The 25,023-nt window shown below is 42.4% G+C and overlaps 1 protein-coding gene across 2 annotated transcripts in view; it reads left to right on the top strand.

The window, feature by feature from the left end:
* The first annotated feature begins 533 nt into the window (after window positions 1-533).
* Window positions 534-25,023, top strand: part of INPP5A (inositol polyphosphate-5-phosphatase A) — a 427,857-nt gene continuing 403,367 nt past the window's right edge. The window contains exon 1 of one of the 2 annotated variants that reach the window (XM_048857376.2): window positions 534-1,217. In XM_048857376.2, coding sequence (XP_048713333.1) covers window positions 1,143-1,217 — 75 coding nt within the window. In that variant the 5' untranslated portion in view covers window positions 534-1,142. The remainder of the gene's footprint in view (window positions 1,218-25,023) is intronic. The other variant, XM_048857377.2, reaches the window with a different exon arrangement.

Genomic DNA, 25,023 nt, shown 5'->3' with positions numbered 1-25,023 from the left:
GTAACAAATGTCCAAAGAGGGTGTATAGAATAGGGCCATAATGTATATAATTCAGAGAAGCAGTATTACATGTAATAATAATAATAGAACAAAATGCTTATATAGCACTATCATGTACTATACAAAGGAGATCAGTATGATCACCCCCATTTTGCAGATGGGGAAGCTAACACACAGTGAACCAACGTGACTTGCCCAAAGTCACCTAGCAGGCAGTGGCCAAGCCAGTAATGGAAACCAGGTCTACTGAGTCCCAGTCTAGTGCTTTATCTACTGAGCTAGAGTAGGGGTAAAGGGATCTGTGCGTGGACCTGAATGCCAGTGCCCGAACCTTCCCTCACTCAACAGGGAGCCAGGAGGGGCCTCAGCCAGTGATAAACCACAGATCACCCGCAGACAGGCACAGAGGGGGCTGCTGGTGGCGACAGGCCTGCCAATCGCTCTCCCCCCGCCCCTTGGACAGCAGCAGGGAGCTAGCTGACGTTGCCCTTTTAAGAGCAGCCCCGTCGTATCAGGCCTGTGACGTCAGAGAGCGCAGAGCCCTAGTCCCCGCTGCCTCTGTTATTGCAGCCAAAGGCTGGGAGTAGCAGCAGCGGCAAGGGCAGCTCTGGCTGTGCCGGGGGCTTCGCGCAGTGCCGCTGCCCGGGCGCGTGCGGGGAGACCGCTGGAGCCCCTTCCGCAGAGCCTGGCCATGCACAGGGATTCAGCCGCCGCCGCCGCCTCCACCAGCAGGAACTTTCCTGGCGGGAGCCTAATGGCTGCGAAGGGGGAAATCTAAGAACAAAGTCTTCGCCTCCAGCCCGGGAGCCGGGGAGAGGGTGATCCGGCAGCAATGAGCCCAGGGGCTGCTTGGCACTGATGTCTCCGTGCCTCCCCCAGGCGGGAGGACTGAGAATCCCTCGCTTACCTTCCTGCTCCTCCCCTGGCGCACAGCCGAGCGAGTGAGCGAGGCAGGGGCGGCAGAGGGGCAGCAGCTCCCCCCGGGGGGCTTTGAAACTGACTTGGAAACTTCCACGGGGCCAGGGCTCCGCCGGTCGCACCCCGCCGCCGCCTCCCCCCCGCCGGCGTTCCCACGGAGAGCCCGCTTCGCCCCGGGTTTGGGGGCGGCTGTGAATTTGTAAACTCTCCCCACCGGCGGTGTCATGGCGGTGAAGGGGGCTGCGGCAGGTACCGGAATGTTGTTAGTAACAGCCAACGTTGGATCCCTCTTTGATGATGTAAGTAGCGTGGCTGGGGGTGTCTGCACACCGGGAGGGAGGAAGGGAGGCGGGAGCCCAGGTTGTCGCTGCCGCCCGGGGCGTTCCTGGGTCCCAGCTCGCCCGTGCGGCGGCCGAGCCCTTGGCTGGGCTGCGCGGAGGATGCCGGCTGTGCGGGGGGGGGTGTGTGTGCGCGCGTCTCTGGGGCGGCGGAGGTCCCGGTGCATCTCCCCGGAGTGGCTCGGAATAACGAGCAGGATCCCAGGCTGCTCACTGCCTTGGTGGGTGGGTTTTGCCCGGTCCTAGCGCCCTGCCGCCCGCTCGTTCTTCTACGGCGAAGGGGGTCGGGGCTCGGAGCGCCGCCCAGCCCGAGCGCGGGGGCGGGCTTTGCACGGGCAGCACCAGCGCTAGGGCACTGCCAGGGGGAGCACCGGCCAGTTGCAAGGTTCGTGCTCGTCCTCTGAGCCACCCCGGCGGCGGGAGGGGCCTGGAGAAAGGGCTCCGGCTCCAGCTGCCTCACCGGCCCGGGGCGCGGGGAGGCATCATCTCACCGTCACCGCTCCTAGCGCGGCTCTCACGGGCGGGTCCCGCACGTACAGGCGGGCCGGGGTCGGTCCTGCCTGCCGGGCGTGGGAAGCGACTGCCTCCGTGCTGCTGCAACCACATCTTCCCCGCACGCCCTGCCTCCGGGCTGGGGAAGCTTCCCAGCCTTCTCGCAGCTCCGCTGTCCCGGTCCTCCCCCATTCCCGGCAGCATGCAGCAAAGTCTGTGCAGTGCGGAGCCAGCTAGCTTTCTGCCTCCTCCCCAGCCGCCCCCCTGCCTGAAGCAGGGCCCTTCCTTGCCAGGGGTGGGGGAAGGATTCACTGCTTCCCATGCATCCTCCATTCCTAGATAGAAAACTGCTAGGGTCTGCCTCTGAAGATCCCTGAGCGGCAAATCCACCGCCCCAAGGCTTGCTCGCTGGGGAAAGTTTGTTTGTTTATCATCAGCCGGTTAGCAACAGTGTGCCATGTTCACTCCGTGCCCTGGTGACTTTGTTGTTTCTTTTTTGTTGATACACGCTCCCCGAGGGCTGTATAAACGAAGTAGACTTCCAAGTCGGGAATGCCAGGGAAAAGGTGGTAGCTGTCAGTGGGGCGTTGCTGTTAGAGAAACTGTTTCACATATGAAAGGAATAAAGGCAAGAGTGTGTTAGTGCTTTTTAATTAGAAACTACAAATCGGAGATTGACTCTCATTTAAAGGATTAGCCATGTTCATGTACACACACTCCTCTACACTTAAGCCTTCAGAGAGCTCTGTGCAACTCAGTGAAACTGCTGTCAAGCAAAAGTAGTTTTCCTTTCTGTAGCTTTTAGAATCTCTCCAATTATACATATATTTTTAAAACCAAAAAGGCTTGGAGTGATATCTGGTGATGACTAGTTTCAGAGTAGCAGCTGTGTTAGTCTGTATTTGCAAAAAGAAAAGGAGTACTTGTGGCACCTTAGAGACTAACAAATTTATTTGAGCATAAGCTTTCGTGCATCCAATGAAGTATCTCACGAAAGCTTATGCTCAAATAAATTTGTTAGTCTCTAAGGTGCCACAAGTACTCCTTTTCTTTTTATGGTGGTTGTGTATAATAAATCTGTTTTTATTTAGCTAATATTATTGTATTTTTGTAAATATTTATAAGGTGTTGCACTTTTTTCCATAAAACTTGACTACTTATTCGTTTTTAAATGCCCTTTTCCCCAGCGTTGGTGTATTTTATGTCAGCTGTTTTGTTCTCCTACTAGTAAATTTGTAAGTTGAATATTTGCTGAGGGTGGACTTTTGTTTCTTTGGAGGCCTTAGTGAAAATGTCAAGGTAACCAGAGTAATTTAGTCTGCAGCAAAATGCTTTCTTAGAATATTATTTATACTCTTCTAGGTTTTCATTTTTTCTTAACATATCAAGCAATATATCATGGTCTCAGATGATACAATTCTTTCTCTGTGGTTCTGAAGCTTCAGAAATAAAACCTTACATTGCTTTCATTCCCCCGGGGGAGGGGGAAATCTACTGCATTCCTTCCAGTAATCTCAAAAATGCTGCAACTCAGCTATACTTCCCCCCCCCCCCAATATTTTTTTACATCGTGTCATGAAAATATAATGCTTTAATTTTTGTTTAGCGCAATATATTATTCACAGAAATATTTTAAATATTTTTCCAGAGGAAAAAATATTCTAGCACTGGACATGGCTAGGATTAAAAAGCAAAGAGGAGAAATTTTGTTTGTAAATTGGCAAAAGTTAGTTTATCAAAATGCTTTAAACGGCACAACCTTCAGAATGATAGCTGGGATAACAGCCAGGGTTCCGATCCTGCAAGGACTTACATGTGTGGGGTGAATTCTGGTCCCTCTGAAGTCAATGGCAAAGCTCCAGTTGACTTTTTGATGAAACCAGGCTTTCACCCACGGTGAATGGAGTAGTCCCATTGCCTCACAGCTCATAAAATTGAGAACATGCATAAGTCTTTGCATGGTTTGGGGCCCAAGATTCTCTTAGTTGAAGACTGTAGCCAAGTGAACTAACATTAGATTTGCCTCATGTTCATGTGTTATACGCAAATCATTGTTTAAGTGTACCTCAGTGAGCAAGTTCCAGTTTTTTTGTTGTCATAATTAAAGCAAGTGGAATTTCACCATTCATAGGACACTGATAGATGCCTGCATTAAAGACACAGTTAGTCTTTTAACTAATTTTATTAAAAAACACAGTTTGAATTCGGCCTACATTTATTTTAAAATGCACATGTATTCAGTTTTGTATTATAAAAAGAATATGTACAAATTATGGCCTTGATCCTTCATACTTTTACTCAGGTGAATAACTTTATGTACATGGGTAGTCTCACTGAGTGAAATACAATTATAAATGTGTTTGCAGGACCAGAGCCTGAAGTGGCAAAGTAATTTGGTCTCAGTATGCTTTCTCTCTTCAGAAAAATACATGCTAGAGCATTAGCTCAGAATGTGTTGTGTAAATTCTCCTACGGCTGGTAGGGATTTTATCTCTTGACTTTTGAGCACTGTCATTGAGGTAATCCATGTCTTGAGATTCAGTGACTGCCTGGAAGCTCTTAATTTGTGTTGTAGGAGGTGTTAAAATTCTTAGAGGATCTGAAGCACTTTTATTATTCATTGAAATGTACATGAGCCCAAAAAGGAATATGTTGGTTATTCTCTTAAAATGGAAACAAAAAGAGTTTCTACGACAAGAAGAAGAAAGGGTGTATTTGGATATATCAGCTTTAAGGTGGGCAATAAAAAGACTGGCCTGAAGTTTCTTGATTACACTTCTGGTTTGGTGCTGTTTTTAATTGTGCCTGGCAATTGACCAGTCAGGTTTCTGGAATTATGTTGGTTTCATTAAAGTATGATGAAGTTGAAATTAGACTGGTTTGTGAATTTAAGCTTTTAGGTTCCATATTTATGAGTTAGCAGATGATTGCTTTTGTTTGTTGGGATCTTATTATTCAGGAAAAGAATAAGAATCTGTTCTGTGGAAGAACCTGTGACGTGAACTGATTGCACTAGCAAATAAGTACTTATTTTTGTAGATTTCACCCACTTAATATATATTGACTTTAAGATTTTTGCCTGAAAAATCCTTTCCAGTGCCCATATTTCTCTTATTCTGAGTTTTTAATTTTACATTAAATCTAACTCCTCTCTGTACATTTTAGTATGGTATTGCTGGGCCTCAAAATGTAGTGTAATTCATTTTTAATGGTACAACATGGAAATTGGAGGTGGGTTGGAGGTTTGAATCTGAATATTCTGTGCAGCGCTATACTGTGTTCTTTGGCTCATTGGTGTGTAATTCATCCTTGTGCAAAAGGTTTGTGCAAGGCTTTACACACCTTAAACCCCATATTAAGATTGCCCAAAGGAAACTGCACTCACAGGCCTTGAAACCCTGTGTGCTGCTGTTTTGAAACTAACCATGAATGAGGGTAGTGTGGGGGGCAAGTTGAGGGGAGAGTCCAGGAGATGTACAGTTATATGGATTTACTGGACCTGGTTGCATCAAGGTATTGTGGCTGCTGCTCTTCCAGCTTTAGACTAAAAAGTGTGTGTGATTTCTCTTCCCTCTGCATCATCCAAATAAACTGTGATTACACAGGCTTTATGGTAAATAACTTTCTCTAGTTTGTAGCACTGATGCTGCTGTGCAGCAAAAATATGACTCGCACTCCAAATAAGGTTATTAAGATTGGCACTGCTTACTTGGCTTATTCCTTATTTGAAACCAACTTTTCATAGTGGAGCAGATTAAAATCTTTTTTCATGGTAGAGAGTTTCAGTTGGGTGGCATGACCTTTCTTAATCTCAGATTAGTAGTACTGCTATTTTGGTTACCATTTTTGTATTGAGTGAGAATTGGTATCTTGTACCCTTGTATTGGGGAAAGTAACTTCTCATAGCTTACTGATTTGCTCCCTTCAGTCATCTGCCCCATTTATAGCAGATTATTCTCGAATTCATGAGTTCGTATTGCTGGATTTAACAGTCATGAGTGACCTGGGTTTCTTGATCTCTCCTTCCCCCCAGTCATTGGGACTGTTTCATTAGAAGCATAAATGCAATGTTTCTGAGATTTGCGAATGTATTTTACAGATATGTTGGTGCATACAACTTGCTTTATGTTCTTATATACTGTATTTAATCATTTAACACAAGTCTCACTGTATAAACATTTCCTGTTGATCACAGTATACAGTTGCTGACAACAGAAGATGGGAGTTCAGGTTACTTGTAGGCTACTGCTCCCCCCCCCCCCCTTTGCTTTTTCTGCTGCACTTACACAACTTCACATCTACCTGACAATGGATAGACAGTGTTCATAGTAGCAAAGAACTTAATTTGACTGGCACATTTGTGTGTTTATTGTGTATAGTTTTGATTATATTAAAATCATAGTTAATGTTTGCATCAGATTTAGGGGTGTGTATTTTTTGTCTAGGTTGTTTTAGCACACTATTAAAACAAATCAACAAAATACCTGTTGCTGGAATGCTGAGTAGCCAGATTCTACTTGTGAGGAGTTTTCACTAAAACAGACAAACCATTAACTTCCAGTAAAAAACAAAACAGCTTAGGACTTTAAGGTCTGCAGTTTAGTAAGATCCAGCGATGACCTACTTTCCTCCTCCCATCCCAGCTTTCTGCAGTCTCTTCAGTTAATTAAGAAGTAATAAATTACTTATTGCTGTTGCTTTTCATTTTCTTTAGAATAAGAGTTAGGAGCCCATCAGTTGTGTGTGATAAGATGGTGGTTGGGGAAATGGGTGAGTTATTTAGGAAACATTTCAAATGTTAATCTTCCCCAGAAGTGTGTGAGGAGGGGTGAACAGCACTGAGGAAGGATAGGTCTATTAAAGCTTATGATAAACATGTACAGCGAAACTGCAAAGGGATCCACCAAAGCAGATCTTTATACAGTAACTCCTCGCTTAACGTTGTAGTTATGTTCCTGAAAAATACAACTTTAAGCAAAACGATGTTAACCGAATGCAATTTCCCCATAAGAATTAATGTAAATGGGGGTGGAGGGTTAGGTGCCAGGGAAAACTTTTTCACCAGACTAAATGATTAACTAGCTTTTGGCTGAGCCCTCAAGAGTTAACAGGTTGTTAATGTAGCCTTTCACTCTACAAGGGTGCACAGATGGAGGGAGGGGAGACAGCATGGCAGACAGAGACACACACCCTGTGTGTGGGGGAGAGAGAGAGAGATGCGCATTGCCCCTTTAAGTACGCTGACACCACTCTTAAGTACATTGCCTTTTTAAGTTGATCAGGAAGTTGAGACAGCAGCTGCTGCCCAAGCTCTCTGTCTCTCTTCGTCTGTGTCTCCACCCTGTTGTATATGGAGAAGGGGTAAGTGGGTGCAGGAAAAAGGGGGAGGGGAACACCCTGACATTAGTCCCTCCCTCCCCTCCCCCACTCGCACAGCAAGCAGCAGGCTCTGGAGAGCAGCTCCAAGGCAGAGGGCAGGAGCAGCACATGGCAGTGGGGGGCGGGACAGCTGAACTGCTGGCAGTTGATAGCCTGCTGGGCGGCTGCCGCACAGGGAACGTAGGAGAGCGGGGAGCTGATAGGGGGCTGCCGGTCCACCCTGGTTCCAAGCCCCCACCAGCTAACTCCAATGGGCTGCTCTTTCTGCAAGCAGTGGACAAAGCAGGCGGCTGCCAAACCATGTTATAAGGGAGCATTGCACAACTTTAAACGAGCATGTTCCCTAATCGATCAGCAACGTAACAACGAAACAACGTTAACCGGGACGACTTTAAGTGAGGAGTTACTGTACCCACAACATCCTGTTAACTTCAGTGGGACTTAGCTCAGCAGGGTCTCTTTGCAGTGTTGGGATCTTAGTTTCAATTGTTAGTGTGTATCCGGGCAATCCTGTTTGACTTTCATGCAGGGTATTCCTGCTTGCAATAATCAATTTCTTAATATATTATTGTCAATGAATGTAGCAGACTGGCTCACATGTGTACAAGCACAGGTCATACCTATCTTTTTTGTTGAGGCAGATACCATCACCTACTCCCACCCAATGCAGGCAGACAACCACGTCTCTTCCCCTCTTTCAGGTAGACAGATCAGATGGACCTTGAGGTTAGGGGTGGAGAAAGGTGAAACTTTAAGGTAGGTCACAATTTGGGCCTAACTAAAATTCCATCATCAATACAAAGAATGTATTATTTAAACAAAAATACTGGTTCTTAGTCCTGGGGGTAGCGCTAGGGTGTTTGTCTTTTAGAGTAGCGGTGGGTGATACTCTTTGGGGCTTTATTTTGGTCATTGGTTCAGAACTAGTGTTTAGAAATGTTACTAGTTGTAAAAGTATTTGTGTCAGTGTGGCCCAAGTTCAACTACAATATGGAAAAATAACTTAAGTGAGAGAGCACCCGTTCTTAAAATCAGGTCATTCTGGTTGCCGTCTTGTTTTTTCCTCACTTCGGTTCTAGCAAGATTTTACCTGCCAATATTATTACTGACTCTTTGACTTAGATGGTTAGGATAAAATTTTCAAAAGTGCCCAAGGCCCATTTTCAGTGAGTGTCAATGGGATTTAGGCTCCTAAGTCACTTAGGTCCTCTGGAAATACGCTCTCTAATGCTTTATATGTTGTATAGATGTAATTACAAGCATTTTGATGATACTCAGCTATCGGTCTAGTCCGAACAGTTCTCAAGGTAGTGGGCACTAAAATCAGGTCAGAATGAAAGTGTGGGTAAGAGAAAGATAAAAGCCATTAAATCTGAAGCATAGATGCTTTTCATATAGACATTTCATTTTTAAAACCAGTTTGTCCTTTAATGGACGGTGAATGCAGTATGTAATTCAGTCTTTACTAAGTGTGATCCAAGTTTTCCATGCTTGAAATAGTCAGTGTAGTTTGCTTCTCACACTAGATGTCGATGAGTTTAATTGGCATTACCTGATAGAGGTGATAAACACTTTATTCAGGAAAAAACTATTTTGAATTCTGTTGGATACCTTAATTTCTGTAGGATGGAAAAGTGTTTATTTTTTCAAGTGGGTATTAAGAAAAACCTGTATAGTACTTAAGCAAAGCTTGAAGTTTGATAAAGCCCCTTTTACTATTCCTTCAGATCTGAACTATTATGCTTTTTACAAAATTATTTAACTTTTTTACTTCATTGCTAAGAACAAACGTGCAACACTTTAGTTGTCATGCTCTTATTCCTTGAGCTGTTCTGGCATCATCTTGGATGGTGGTACAACAACAAGGAAGTAAAAACAAACAGTGTCAAGTCTGGCTGGATGAAGGCCTTGATTTAGCAAGGTAATTCAGCACATGTGTGTAGTCCTGTTGGCTTCAGTGGGACTACTCACGTGCTTAAATACCTTGCGAAATTGGGACCTTAATTAGGGACCTCTTTCTAGCATTTAGCTCAGATACCATGGTGAGGAGCATAGAGGCTGGGCTGCTGGAGGGGAGGAGGGAGAAGACACAGGGGAAAAAAGGAGGATTCCCCAACACCAGCTTGGCCAGTGAATTTGTGTACTGGTGATCAACCATTCCACTCCTGCCCCACCCTAAGCACCCATCCATTAGTTCAGAAAGACCTCCTGCAAACAGCGTCATGTCACTTGGTTGTAAACTCTCGGGAGGGGCTCCCTTCATACTGCTACCAATGTACTTGGCCTTCTGCAACCCTCATTAAAGAATTTGGCCCTAAAATCTGAGTTTATTCTCTAGTCTACTTTGTTTCTGCATCCGGGGTTAAGTGACATTGGAAAACAATCCTATTATAAGTGGGGATTCCAATTTTAGGTCTAACCAACAAATACTGATGAATGCTGTTTTAGAGAGCCAAGGAAGAAGCATTTTTCAGTAATTGTGGGGGTTTGGTTTTTATTTTTTTTTATATCAAAACCTTTAACATTTCTTTCTCACTTTCCATCACTGTAAATCTTTCTTTTCCCCTCCCCTCTCTACTGTCCTCTGATGTTGGTGTCTGCTTTTCAGTTTCTTATTTCGAGGGTGCTATGCAGCTGCTGTCTGTGAAGATGCTTAAAATGAGCGTTGTTTGTTGTTATAACAATATTGCCCTTCCCAGTTTCCTTTCTTTGAAGTTAGAAGCATACTGGAAAATGCTGCATACAGTCACCAAGTGCATTGATATCTTTATGGCAGAATCTTAAATCTTTTTTTTAAATCCTTTCCCCCCCATTACACTCTTCCATCTTCCTTCCCCCCAAAAAAGAATCTCAGTTGTATCTTTTCCCCACCTCTTTCACTTCAGTTTTGTTAGCATTTGTTAAATCAGGTGAAGCTTGGGGGGAAAAGTTGAAACTTAAATGTGGGCCTCATTTTGGCCCCACCTAAAATTTCCCCCCTTGATATAAAAAAATAGTCGGGTGGGGGGAGGGGCGAGAAATCATAGGGTCTCATTTTCCTCTGCAGCACTTGAGTGCTTTCTTTGTTGTGGCGTTTGTTACTACCTGTCCTATTAACAAGGTATAACGATGCCTGAGAGGGGCAACTACATTATCATAGGATTGTTTTTTGCGCACACACAAGGAACAGCTTGAAACTGCGTGTATTCCTGCTTAATAAACTGCAGACGATAGTTAAGTTGATTTGGGAGCCTGCATCAGTTTGTTAGCTCCTTGTTTGCTTATGGCTTAGGTAAATGATAAACAGCACAGCGTACATATGCACAGCATACCTGTTGCTCTCGCACATGCAGTTTTGACAATAACTTTCATAAGCCCTTTACATGGTACTTATATAAGTTCTAAGTGACATTAAAGCAGCTGTGTAGCTTTCCAGGTGGCAGCATATAAGTAACTCATGCGTTCAGGACTCACTCGCTTACATAAGACAGCAGTCCCCTTCTGAGATGATAGGGTTGCAAAATAGAAGACGTCTGTAACATAGATATATACCTCTTTCAGGTGGCACGTAGAATCCCTGTGGTTCTGTCCTATTTAGCTGTGTGATACACGCATATCCCTTCCTCCACTTTTGAGAGGCATGCAGATGGTTAACTACGCTCAGAATTCAACTTTTATTTTCAGCTCCCTAAGGATGCGGTAGTCAATGACTGCTGAGAGGGAATTAAAGAATAAAGCAGTTTATTGTCCTTATAAATGTGAGAATAAATTAAGACTCTACAGAGTAATAAAACAGTAAAACATTTTGAATGTACCTACACAAGAGACTCAAGTAGATTATTTTCTATTTGCTGAAGAAAATGGATGAAAAAGTTGTGTGGCCAATCTGCTTGGAATATGGGCTTCAGAAAGCTATTTATTCGGAAATAAATAAGTGCAAAGTTTATATTGTTCAAACTGGATTTCTGTGTTTAAAATCAGCTGTACTTTTTTTTTTAAAAAATACATAGGATTTTATGATACTCTCAGCAGCTGGGCTTTAATATTTCCAAGATCTGACATTGTTCAGTCCCCTCTAGGCAGGAGACTGAAGTGATTATCTTGTGGACCACCTTTTCTCCCATTGATGATGATTGTTTGGCACCTACAGCAGTTGCTTACATGGAAAAGTAATATGAGGCAAGTATGTATTTTAGCTCTCTTTAATATGATGTGTGTTTTAGGTAAAACAAGGAGGAGAGTTAGCATCACTTGATATACTGAATTTCAAAGACCATCCATCAGTGGATCACAGGTCATGGCTTAAGAAACTGTTTTCAAAGTATTTGAATTTCAGTTTATTAGGCAAGTAGCAGAATACTTAAGAGAAAGTGTTAATACCAGTGTCGGTTAGTTTACTTTGCTGCATGTATTGTTGCCTACTTACAATTATAGGTGAACTACAGTAATTTATTGTATGTTGTAATTTGAAATTTGGAAACGGTTGATACTAGATATTTTCCATGTGGATTAAATCTGTATTTAAAAGGATTCAAGCCTTGACTTTTATGGCAAGAGTAGGGTTGCCAGTTTTGGTTGGACTTACTCCTGGAGGTTTCTTCGCATGACCTAATCTTTAAAGATTAATCTTTAATTCCTGGAGACTCCAGGCCAATCCTGGATGATTGGCAACCCCTAAGCAATAGGAATACTGATCTCAAATTTCAGAGATTTTGTTTGTTTCCAAGATCTCATCAGTCTTTCCTTTTTATATAAATTGATTTCACTGGAAGTTTTACACACACAGCTAATCAGGCTCTCAGTAATTGTATGATGTGTCCCTAAAAGGCCTCAAGTTAATGTGTTTTTTGTGGTATTTACTTTTTCTCCATTCTGTTTCTTTTCATTTCTGTTCTCTTCTTCATTCCATTACTTTTGTCTCCCTTCAGACTGCTAAAAAGGCATCTTCTTTTTATCTCTTAAACGTTTTGTTTCCCTGTCTTATCTCCCATTGGCAATTCTCCTCTTAATTTATTAATTTTTTTAAAAAAAAGTGAGGATATATTCAAAAAGGCTTGGTAGCCTTTTCTTTTACAGGTTTAACAGGATCACTTGGAAATCTACCAGGAAAACAAGTTTCTGATGATCTAAGATTGATCTTATTAGGAAAACAAACATGGGTGGAGGGGTTCAAACAGTAGGTGGGAAAAGTCTATGCTTTCTGCTTGCTGCACTATGTGTAATAGTTATTGTTTGGCTATGCTGAAAGAATGACAGGAGACATTAGATATGAGTTTAATCAGGCTGCAACTTTATTATTAGATGTCTGGCACTAACCCAGCAGATAAAATGTGCAGTGCAGGTGAAACCCCCACAATTTAACCTGGGGTGGGGTGGGGTGTGAGTGCTTTTACCGCCCTCTTTTCTCCCCCCCCCCCCCCCCCCCCGACCTTTCTGTTCATGTCCCTCCAGCAGAGCCACAGCTGGGAACCTCCAATTCTGGGGGGGTGGGGGATGGGGTGGAACGGGACAGATGACTTCCACCAGCTCCCTCTCCTTTTCATCCAGGTTGCTCCAGCAATTCCCTTGCCAGGACCTTACTGACCACCTCCCCCCCCCCCCCTCGTCGTAGAAGGGGTTAAGGTGGACTATAATTTTGTGGGGGTTGGCTCCCTGCTGTACCAATCAGAGGAGTCTCTATCTGCCCCCAGCTCGCTCACTTACCAAGCACCTCTCCTTAATTCCTTTTCCAAGCGGTTTCTCCATTCTTTTGTGCCTTAATTTATGGAGTACCTGCACTGAACATCCACTTTACGCTTAAATAAAGAGTTGCGACATATGGCCTACAGCCCATCATGCCATGCATGAACAGAGTCCACGTGAACCTGCTGCGAAGAAGGTGAACACCCCCCTCCCCCCACACACACCACACCTGGCCAATATCGTGGTAAGGGAAAAAATTCCTTCCCAGCCCCTCTCAACAGGGCAGCTAGCATAATGCCCACAGCACATATAGCTAATCAGCCGGCATATTTCTGACCTAAATAGGGAGGGTGGGTGCTGCCTAGCCTGCTCTGAGTGACGAAGGGAGGATCCAGGCACTGGCCAACCTTTTTAAACCCTAGGTCTTTTTAAACCCTAAATTCCTAGGTGGCGAGTCGTCCACCACGTTGACTGCTTTTCCAGCAGTTTTACGTCTCCCCTCCTCCCCCAAGCCAGAAAGCATTGCCCTCCTCTCCCAGCTAGCCATTTAAAGTGCGGGGTGGTGACTTTTAGCTAGTTTGAGTTAAAGGATATTTTGCAGGGGTAAAATGTACGTGTTCAGTTATGGGGGCAAGTCAAGCCATATATCACCTTGAGAACAACAGTACTCTAATCCTGGTTATCATGAACTCTACTGAACACATTTTTATTGCCTTCTTAAGTAATGAATTCTACAGCTCCAACATTGATAGAATGCACATGGAGGCTGACCTAATTTATTGATGCAGGTTCCCCCGCCCTTTTCCGGGCACTTTATTACTTTTGAGATTAACCAGAATATGCAAGTTAGAGCCAGAACCACATAGTACTGGTAATGTAAACTCATGTTTTCGGGCAGGACTGTATTCTTGGCTTGTAAATGTCATTAAATCTGATTTACCATTTATGAGTGTCCTAACATCTATGACAGGTTTCAGAGTAGCAGCCGTGTTAGTTTGTATTCGCAAGAAGAAAAGGAGTACTTGTGGCACGTTAGAGACTAACAAATTTATTTGAGCATAAGCTTTCGTGAGCTACAGCTCACTTCATCGGATGCATTCAGCGGAAAAAGTATTTTCCGCTGAATGCATCCGATGAAATGAGCTGTAGCTCACGAAAGCTTATGCTCAAATAAATGTTAGTCTCTAACATGCCACAAGTACTCCTTTTCTTTTTGCTAACATCTGTGGAACAGCAGACTTTCACAAGCTTTGGAACCAGAATGTGGTTGTGCGTATTTGTGTGCATACATGCTGATGGAGGAATTACTGAGACCTCGAAAGACAGAATGGCTGTAAAAATGTGAAAGCAGGGTGTTTTCCCAGAAACTTCTGGCTACTGCTTTAACACCTCTTCTCTGCCTGGAAAGCCTTTCTTCTCTTTAATCTAGCCTAACATGAAAATTAAAAAAAAAAAAAAAATCAAACTCTAGTTCATTTTTCAACATCCCATTGCTTTGAGAGAAAGGTATTAGGGAAATATAATGTAGTGTAATTTAATACTTTTACCCAGCAGATGTTTTGATTTGCCCCTAAGAGAAGAGGGGTGTACCCTAGGAATGCATGTGAGGTTGTCTTCCTTTATGAGCATCTGCATGCAGATGCTATCACATCATGATTTAGTGTACTTTTATGAGTGTATCATTAATATTAAAACAAGGAATCATTTTTTCAGATTAACTGTAGTAACGTGTAGTACCTGGTGTGCAACTTCATGGAAGCATTATTCATTGACAATAAGAAGGATATTGGATTAAATACAATGGGCATTAGACTGAAATAAACTGTTTGTAGTATTCATCCTCTTGGCTTTTCAATACCTCTTTCATTGTTCTAGGTGTTCTTAGCAGCACTTGGATTATTTCATTACATCTTCCGTTACTTAATGTTAAACTAGTAACTTCTCAGATGTGGTATTTATTGGTTTATAGCATTTTCTAGGAAAAGTGATTGGAATTTACATGTATTTAGAATTAGAGTGTAAAAGAAAGTTCTTTGTATCAAGAAAAGGAGTACTTGTGGCACCTTAGAGACTAACCAATTTATTTGAGCATGAGCTTTCGTGAGCTACAGCTCACGAAAGCTCATGCTCAAATAAATTGGTTAGTCTCTAAGGTGCCACAAGTACTCCTTTTCTTTTTGCGAATACAGACTAACACGGCTGTTCCTCTGAAACCATTCTTTGTATCAGTAAACCAGATACAAGTCTCATTTTAATAAAAATAGAAGAGGTTAATTAAGATCTTTCAGACAATGAATAGCTGTTTACCTGGCACGATTGGATTTACTGGATCAACTTCCATGAGGGTAATGCTGTATGTATCAGCAGAGTGTCTCCAATTTCTACCATTATTTGAGATGGTAGGATCAGTCTTTAACCTAATTCTCACATAATTGAACTGTTACTAAAATCTACATCCTCATTGTCCTTCAATATTTGAAGGAACTGTGCTCTCACAAAGTGACGATAATAAAACATAAGTATGTAACTAAAAGGCAGACTTCAAGGGGGAGATTTTTTTTCGGGATCTTTTGTTTGTGTCTCTGCTTTTTTGTAACAAAACCTTTTATCTTTCTTCTTTCCACAAATTCTGTATTTACTGTGTCATGGTTTTTGTGCAACTACACCTGTATTCCTCCTGTGAGGTCCACGTTAGGTGATTCCTGGGAGCCAGAAGCCTGTCTCGGAGGAAACCTATGTCTCATTCCCACCAGACTGGGGATTTTAAGACTGCACAGCTAACTCCCTGCTTTAACCTGTGATATCTTCAGCAAGCCAGACTGCCTAAACAGGCCAGTGCCTGCGCTTCACTTTTCCCTCTGCCCATAGTTATAAGTTATCCCACAATTCCAACTCCTGAGCAAGCACATTTATTTTTAAGGTAAAAGGATTGCAGAGAAAACATGCATGCATGCTTGAAAGCTTACCAGAAGTCCACCCCAGTTCCATCATGGGGTTCTGATGGGTTTTAATCCTTCAACCTACAACTGGGTTTTCCCCATGGTTATGCATTCATCTGTCTTAGATTCAAAACTGATTAGAGAGTGGGCAGATCAGCTGTGCATTTATACAGCTTATGCCTTTTGATCTTGGTCTTCTGTAACAGGTAATCATCGGACAATGATCCCTTCTCAGGGCGTAGCTTCATCAAAATGCTGGACTTTTACGTAAGTGGAGGTAGGGAATTTGCATTACTAACACAAGGAATTGTCCAGGAAATCCACTTCACCTTTATTGTCCCAAAATCCACACTTCTCTCGCACATTTTCAATATAATCTTTTGAACTCCCGGGTCTTATATCTGTTACTCCCAGGTTTCACATCTTCCCTCCCCAGAGAGGTTACATACAATCCTGGCTCACAGCAATACATAAACTCAATACAATAATGTTTTCCAAGGAAATTTCAGAAAATTGCAATAATCTGTCACATGCTAAAAGCTACCCTTCTTATATCTGCTGCCAAGTACTTCTATTTTTGAAACACCCACCCTTTTCTGGTCTCCTCCCTCCCCCCCTGTTCCCTCCAGTTTCATTTCAGCTCTCCATTTAATAGAATTTGATGTCTCAGACTCTTAAGAGGGAAAGATTTTCTGTGATGTGAAATAGTAACGAGGATAGAAGAGCAAAACAATCCTCAAATTCTTATTCTCATGCTGACAAAAGCATCATAAGAAAGAGCATCAATGTGATAATACAGTGGCACTTAAAAGTCTTTGTAACTGCCAGATTAGTTGTTTGGGTGAAACCAGGACTGAAGCTGTCTGAGAAAATGAGGGAAAACTTCAAAAATGTGGTATGGTCTTATCAACTGACAGTTTTACCAACGTTTTTTGTTTTTACCGTTGTGTCTAGGAGCTCTTGTCATGGACCAGCACCCCATTGCTCTTGGTGCTGTACAATCACAGAATAAAAAGACGGTCCGTGCCCCAAAGAGTTTATAATCATTTGTTATCTCATTTTATACTTAGAGAGAACAGGGAGTACAAGGCAACAGTGACACAATGTTATGTATTCTTTAACAAAATTATGTGCAGTTATATATGGATGACATTTTTTAAAAATGGCCAGGTTATTTTGAAGAATTTTTTTAAGTCCTTTAAAATTGCAAGTAAATTCTTTAGGGCAGGGACAAGTTTACTCTGTTGTACAACGTCTAGCACAATGAAGCCCCAATTCTGCTTTTGGACTGGAGGCATTATCTTAAGGCAAATAATAGAAAGTAATAAATGTTTTAATCTTAGTCAGTGTTATTCCAACCTCAGTAATTTGCATCAATTCTGACAATTATGGTATCTGCTATATAGATTATTCTTATCATTACTATGTAAGCTTTGTCACAAAGACTTCCATTACGTGTTTGAGAGGAGAATTTTTTTGGATTTGTTTATCAGTCCTTTGGATTTGTTCATATCAGTAAATGACTACAATGATGTAGGTTTTTTTTTTTTTAACATTCTTTTCCTGCATTTGTTGTTGCCATGCTTTGAGAAAAACCAGTCCAATCTAACATAAGGATAATTGAAGGGATTAATAGGGGAAATTCTATACGAGCAATAAAAACGAGGACTACTTGTGGCACCTTAGAGACTAACACATTTATTTGGGCATAAGCTTTCGAGGGCTAAAACCCACTTCATCGGATGCATGCAGTGGAAAATACAGTAGGCAGATATATACACACAGAGAACATGAAAAAATGGGTGTTGCCATGCCAACTCTAATGAGACCAATTAATTAAGGTGGGCTATTATCAGAAGGAGAAAACACCTTTTGTAGTGATAATCAGGATGGCCCATTTCAAACAGTTGACAAGAAGGTGTGAGTAACAGTAGGGGGAAAATGTTAGCATGGGGAAATAGTTTTTACTTTGTGTAATGACCCATCTACTCCCAGTCTTTATTCAAGCCTAATTCAGTGGTCTCCAGTTATCAAATTAATTCCAATTCTGCAGTTTCTCGTTGAAGTCTGTTTTTGAAGTTTTGAAGAATGGCCACTTTTAAGTCTGTTATTGAGTGACTAGGGAGATTGAAGTGTTCTCCTACTGGTTTTTGAATGTAACAATTCTTGATGTCTGACTTGTGTCCATTTATTCTTCTGCATAGAGACTGTCCAGTTTGGCCAATGTACACGGCAGAGGAGCATTGCTGGCACATGATGGCATATGTCACATTGGTAGATGTGCAGGTGAATGAGCCTCTTGTGGTGTGGCTAATGTGATTAGGTCCTATTAATGGTGTCCTTTGAATAGATATGTGGACAAAGTTGGCAACGGGCTTTGTTGCAAGGATAGGTTCCTGGGTTAGTGTTTTTGTTGTGTGGTTGCTGGTGAATATTTGCTTCAGGTTGCGGGGCTGTCTGTAAGCGAGGACTGGCATGTCTCCCAAGATCTGTGAGAGTGAGGGATCGTCTTTCAGGATAGGTTGTAGATCCTTGATGTGCTGGAGAAGTTTTAGTGGGGGGGCTAAAGGTGACGGCTAGTGGCATTCTGTTGCTTTCTTTGTTGGGTCTGTCCTGTAGTAGATGACTTCTGGGTATTTTTCTGGCTCTGTCAATCTGTTTCTTCACTTCAGCAGGTGGGTATTGTAGTTGTAAGAATGCTTGATAGAGATCTTGTAGGTGTTTGTCTCTGTCTCAGGGATTGGAGCAAATACGGCTGTATCTTAGAGCTTGGCTGTAGACAGTGGATCGTGTGATGTGGTCTGGATGAAAGCTGGAGGCATGTTGGTAAGTATAGTGGTCAGTAGGTTTCCGATAGAGGGTGGTGGTTATATGGTCATCGCTTATTAGCACCATAGTGTCCAGGAAGTAGATCTCTTCTGTGGACTGGTCCAGGCTGAGGTTGATGGTGGGATAGAAATTGTTAAAGGACGATCCCTCACTCTGACAGATCTTGGGAGGCAGGCCAGTCCTCCCCCAACCTGAAGCAAATATTCATCAGCAACCACAGAACAAAAACACTAACCCAGGAACCTATCCTTGCAACAAAGCCCATTGCCAACTTTGTCCACGTATCTATTCAAAGGACACCATTAATAGGACCTAATCACATTAGCCACACCACAAGAGGCTCGTTCACCTGCACATCTACCAATGTGACATATGCCATCATGTGCCAGCAATGCCCCTCTGCAATGTACATTGGTCAAACTGGACAGTCTCTATGTAAAAGAATAAATAGACACAAATCAGACATCAAGAATTATAACATTCAAAAACCAGTCGGAGAACACTTCAACCTCCTTGGTTGCTCAATTTCAGACCTAAAAGTCGCAATTCTCCAACAAAAACACTTCAAAAAGACTCCAACGAGAAACTGCAGAATTGGAATTAATTTTCAAAGTGGACACCATTAAATTAGGCTTGAATAAAGACTGGGAGTGCATGGGTCATTACACGAAGTAAAACTATTTCCCCCATGATTAGTTTTCCCCCTACTGTTACTCACACCTTCTTGTCAACTGTTTGAAATGGGCCATCCTGATTATCACTACAAAAGGTGTTTTGTTTTGTTTTTTCCTCCTGCTGATAATAGCCCACCTTAATTGATTGGTCTTGTTAAGTTGGTATGTCAACACCCATTTTTTTTCAATGTTCTGTGTGTGTGTGTGTGTGTGTGTGTGTGTATATATATATATATATATATATATATATGTATATCTTCCTATTGTATTTTCCACTGCATGCATCCGATGAAGTGGGTTTTAGCCCTCAAAAGCTTATGCTCAGATAAATTCGTTAGTCTCTCAGGTGCCACAAGTACTCCTTGTTTTTTGTTTTTTTTGCTGATACAGACGAACACGGCTACCACTCTGAAACCTGTCTATATGAGCAAAGTGATTTTCAGCATGTAATCAAAATGTCTGCTTGGACCTAGTGTCTTTATATTAAAATAAAACAAACCCAGAACTTGTGACATATATGTAGGAAGCTAATAACTCTTCTCTCTCTGACTTCTAATATTCCTTTGAAACCTCAAGATTCATTACAAACTCTGTATTTGTTGTTTCCTGTAAATTTTGGAAGTTTCAGGTTTATATGAGCACATCAGAGACTTCTCTAGCCTTTTTAGTGGCTACATGTACATACTGTTAGTATTTTAAAATGTGATACTAGATGGATTGTGGAAAGTAAGCAGGGGTTGCAAGCAGAAGGTTATTCTGGATTCATAACTTTTTCTTTTTGTTAAGTGACGTTGTGAGAACTTTTTTTGGAAGGCTTGTTGTATCTCAGTTGCGGCAAACTGTCTAATTTTAGAGACTTTTTATCAATCCCCATGGGAACAGCAAAACTAATTTTTCCCATAGAAACATCTGACAAATGTGAGCTTAACTTTTTTTGCCAGAAGGGGTTTTGGATGTAACTGTTCTTTTAGGCTGTTTGCTTGGTATTTAAAGCATTCAGAATTCAATGAAAGAATTCTGTGTTCACTTGGTATCATCAACAGTAACTGATCCATATCTGACTGCTTCAGAATTCCTATTCATTATACTGTGTCCTAAGTTGCTTTTAATTGTACTAAGTGAGCACTGAATAAATCCAGATAATGTTGCAAGGGAAACTCACTGACATTATTCCTGCTATTTATTTCAAATTGTCCAGTGTGAAGTACTTATATGAAATATGGGACTATGAATACAAACAGCAGAGATGATGTTCTAGTTGTTAAAGACCAGTTACTCAGAACAAAAATGTGTGGTGAGAACTTCTGGGCCTCAAGAAAGAAATGGAGAAACTATTTGAATTTTTGGATATGGCCAAAAATCTGAGAGAGATGTTAGTGTGGTCTTCAACACAAATAATATCAACATTGTGTAAGAAAATATTTGGTCAGTCTAACTTAAAGCACCAGCTTCTGAGGATTGGCTGTGATACAATCTTTCTATAAAACAAAGAAGGGTTCTTGTGGCACCTTAGAGACTAGCACATTTATCTGGGCATAAGCTTTCGTGGGCTATAACCCACTTCATCAGATGCTTGGAGTGAAAAATGCATTAGGCAGGTATAAATATACAGCACATGAAAAGATGGGAGTTGCCTTATCAAGTGTGTGTGTGTGGGGGGGAGAGTCAGTGCGAATGAGGCCAATTCAATCCGGGTGGATGTGGCGGATTCCCAACAATTGACAAGAAGGTGCAAGTATCAACAAAGGGAAAATTACTTTATGTAGTGACCCAGCCACTCCCAGTCTTTATTCAGGCCTAATTTGATGGTGTCAAGTTTGCAAATTAACTCCTGCTTGGCAGTTTCTAGTTAAGTCTGGTTTTTTTGAAGTTTTCTTTGTTGAATAGCCACTTTTAAGTCTGTTATTGAGTGACCAGGGAGATTGAAGTGTTCTCCTACTGGTTTTTGAATGTAACAATTCTTGATGTCTGATTTGTGTCCATTTATTCTTTTGCATAGAGACTGTCCAGTTTAGCCAATGTACATGGCAGAGGGGTCTTGCTGGCAGATGATGGCATTTATCACATTGGTAGATGTGCATGTGAACGAGCCCCGGATGGTATGGCGGCTGTGTTAGGTCCTATGATGGTGTCCCTTGAATAGATATGTGGACAGAGTTGGCAACGGGGTTTGTTGCAAGGATTGGTTCCTGGGTTAGTGGTTGTGTTGTGTTTTAGTTGCTGGTGAGTATTGCTTTAGGTTGGGTGGGGCTGTATGTAAATGAGGACTGACCTGTCTCCCAAAGTCTGTGAGAGTGAGGGATCATCCTTCAGGATAGGTTGTAGATCCTTGATGAAAAGTTTTAACAGGAGAAATTGTGAGCAGTCCATCCCAGAATAGCCTAGGATGCTCACCTTCAGAGATGGGAAGTCAAGTCCCTGCTCCAGAATGGGGATACAGACCCGGGTTTTCCACATCCTGGGTAAGTGCTCTGGGCTAAAGGTTATAAGGGAGTCCATACATCCTTCCCCCTCCCCCCGCAATGTGTTCTGATTGTTTTTGCAGTTTGCTAGCTGAACCATAATATCAATTATTCCCCCAGTAAGCATTGTCTCCATTTTATAAAGCATGTCTATACAGAAGCTTGGAAGCATGCTTCTCAGTGTGGGTAGCCAGATGCGCTAGCTCTGGTTAAGCTAGCATACGAAAAATAGCAGGGTGGCCACAGTTGCACTGGCATTGGCCCCTTGAGCTAGCCACCTGAGAACAAACCTGCCCACCCCCTTGAGTATGTATGTACTCACGTGGCTAGCCTAGGTCGCCACCCATGCCTCTGCCAGCCACACGCTCATTTAAGAGCTAGCATGTGTCTATCTACTCTGCACTGAGAAGCACGCTCCCAGCTCCTATGTAGACATATCCTAGATGAGAAGGCTGAGGCACAGATGGGAAGAATTTTGCCAAAGGCGCCATATCGGGTCACTCACAGAGCTAGGAATAAAACCCAGGTTTTGTGACTCCTAGGCTAGTGTTCTATCCACTGGACCATGCAACCCATAGTCTTAAGTGATAACTTTAAAAATCCAACAATCTTACAAGAAACTTTGGGGATACTTTAAAGAGCATGTCTGCGCTTCAGGGCTCACAATAATGGGTTATGTATCATTTTGTTTTGACTTATGCCTCCAGTAGGACTTAGTTCAAACATTGCTATTCTGCTTACCCTAAAATTTGCACACACAAACTGGAGTGTTGTCTCATCTGTTGCAAAATTTTGTGTAAGAGTGCTGTGGAGTCGTGTAGTAATAAAAATTCATTTCCTTTACTAGAAGATGCTGTGTAGTATATTTTGTATACTGTGAACTAGTCATGTTAAATTATATTTGGCATGGAAATGAGAAAAGAACAGTTTGTGATTCAGTACTTTGTTTTTTACTGTAAAATTCAATAACTGACAATGACTCTGCTAGTCCTTAATCTAAATTAATGACATTCTACTGTATTTGAGTTTCAATACGGATTTGGCTTATAAAAGTGTATGTGTTTGGGTTGACACTCTTCCCACAACAGAAAAAAATCACTTTAAGAGAGGGAAGGAGACGTTCAGTAGTATGTAGATCTTTACCATATGGTCTAGAGATTTAGTAATGTTTTTATGTGCCTGAATTATAAAAGAGAATGAAATTCTGAAGTCTCTGAGGTGCTCTTCATCTGATACAATGTTACAGTTTGAACTGACTAGAGGCTTAACTGAGTATATTAGAGATTCAAATATATTTAAGAAATGAAAAATAAACGAGTTTTTACTAGAGAATAAATCCTTTCCCCCTCCTCTTCAATTGTAAGGCCCCAAGTTACAGTGGAGCTGATGTTGCACAAGACTTGATAGGCTTGAGGTGGGGGCCTGTACCCTTGGCCAGCCAAAGGGGATGCTCCTTTATCTGCCATGCTTTCTGGAGGCTTTCTGCATCTACCCACATGTGAGTTTGGGGTGTGGCAGAGGCAAATTTAAGGGAAGAATCAAAATGAGGCTATTGAAGCCATTATTATGCAGATCCATGGGTCCCTGTGGAAATGTAGGAATAGCCCTTCAGTGCTTAAGTTATATGGAAGAATGTTGATGCTGTACATCAGGAATAGAAGATGAAGGGGCCATATAAGTACCTACGTAGCTAGATCTCCTGATTGTCTTGATCAGTGATTCTCAACTTTGGTCCACTGCTTGTTCAGAGAAAGCCCCGGCATGTCGGGCTGGTTTGTTTACCTGCCACATCTGCAGGTTCAGCTGATCGCAACTCCCACTGGCTGTGGTTCACTGGTCCAGGCCAATGGGGCCGCAGAAAGCGTCACGGGCTGAGGGGTGTGCTGGCCGCCCTTCCCGCAGTCCCCATTGGCCTGGACCGGCGAACCACGGCCAGTGGGAGCCGCGATCGGCCGAACCTGCGGACGCAGCAGGTAAATCGGCCTGGTGCACCAGGGACTTTCCCTGAACAAGCGGTGGACCAGAGTTGAGAACTACTTGTCTTGATGGACTGTTATATGATGTTTGCTTACAGTTGACAGCTGTTTCCCAGAGAAATGAAATTCTGCCAAGTTACTGTAGCAGCATTTTAATTATTATTCATTTTTCTGTTGCCATAAGTAGGCATAGTGGTATGCAGTGGAAAATCAGTGCCAATCAAATAGGAAATTCCTACCTCCAAAGGGTTTATGTTCTAACGGCACTAACCAAGGCAAACAGTACAGAAAACAGGCATATAACAGAGTAAGCAGAGACGGAAGTAGTCACTAAAATTTGACTACTTCCTTGAAAAATGTACATTATCTGAGGCTTTTTTGTGGTAGAACTAGGTAACTATTAGAAGGCTATTCCCAGTCTAGAGGGTGGCATTATTATTGTAATAAACATTATTTATTTGAAGAGAAGGAAACCTGATTAGTATTGACATTGGTCATTTTGGAAATCAGCTAGATGTAACGCTGGAGCTCACTTGAGTTGCTATATTAACATATATGTGTTTTGAAGTAAACTTCTTATTGTAAAAGTTTCTAGAGCACAGGAACTATTATCCATAGCTCAGTACTTGAACTTTCCCCCAGGGCCTGCTCTCCAAGGCCAAAGTGTCCAGGCTACTGTGAAGCATACCTACTGCTCCTCAGAGCTGTGGGTATTTAATTTCCACTGGCATGCCTTTACTCCCCCAAATAAATAAATTCTGATTCTTCCAATGCCCCTTTAACATTTCTGTCTCCAATCATGTCCTTCCAACCAAATGAGTTGTCCCCACCATTTGTTCCTCAGTTTCTGATGTTATTGCCCATTGCTCTTCTGTGCTTGCAAGAGACTTTCAGCCTCCCAATTCATCTTCCTCCACCTGAGCCCTTGAGTTCTAATTCCCGCTTACATCTTCTATAAAGGAGGGGTGGATGAAGCCTCTCTACTCCTCATTCCTCCCTTTCCCATCTGGCTGCTTTGCTTCCGCCCCCACCTCTCCTGAAAAACAACTAATTGGCTACATCTCTCCCCTCCCACCAGCTAAAGGGGCAGCAGCATTTGGGCAGCTCTTTTGCCTCTCCTACCAGGAAACTACTCCTTGGCCCAATTCACCAGACAAGATTTCTCTTAGCCCTGATAGAGTAAGATGGCTCTTTTTTTAAATGCCTTGTTGGGTTGCTGTTGCTTTTTGCTGATTGCTATATGGAAGGCTTCAACTCTAGCTTTGTTTCTTGAAAAAACATTTTTATTTAGCTGGCATTTTTTCACTGCAGGACATGTATACAGGTTTGTACACTTTATCATGGGGCAAAAGGTG

Source organism: Caretta caretta, chromosome 7 (genome assembly GCF_965140235.1).
Source record: "Caretta caretta isolate rCarCar2 chromosome 7, rCarCar1.hap1, whole genome shotgun sequence".
Taxonomy (NCBI): domain Eukaryota; kingdom Metazoa; phylum Chordata; order Testudines; family Cheloniidae; genus Caretta; species Caretta caretta.
This window is presented reverse-complemented; position numbering and strand designations above follow the sequence as displayed.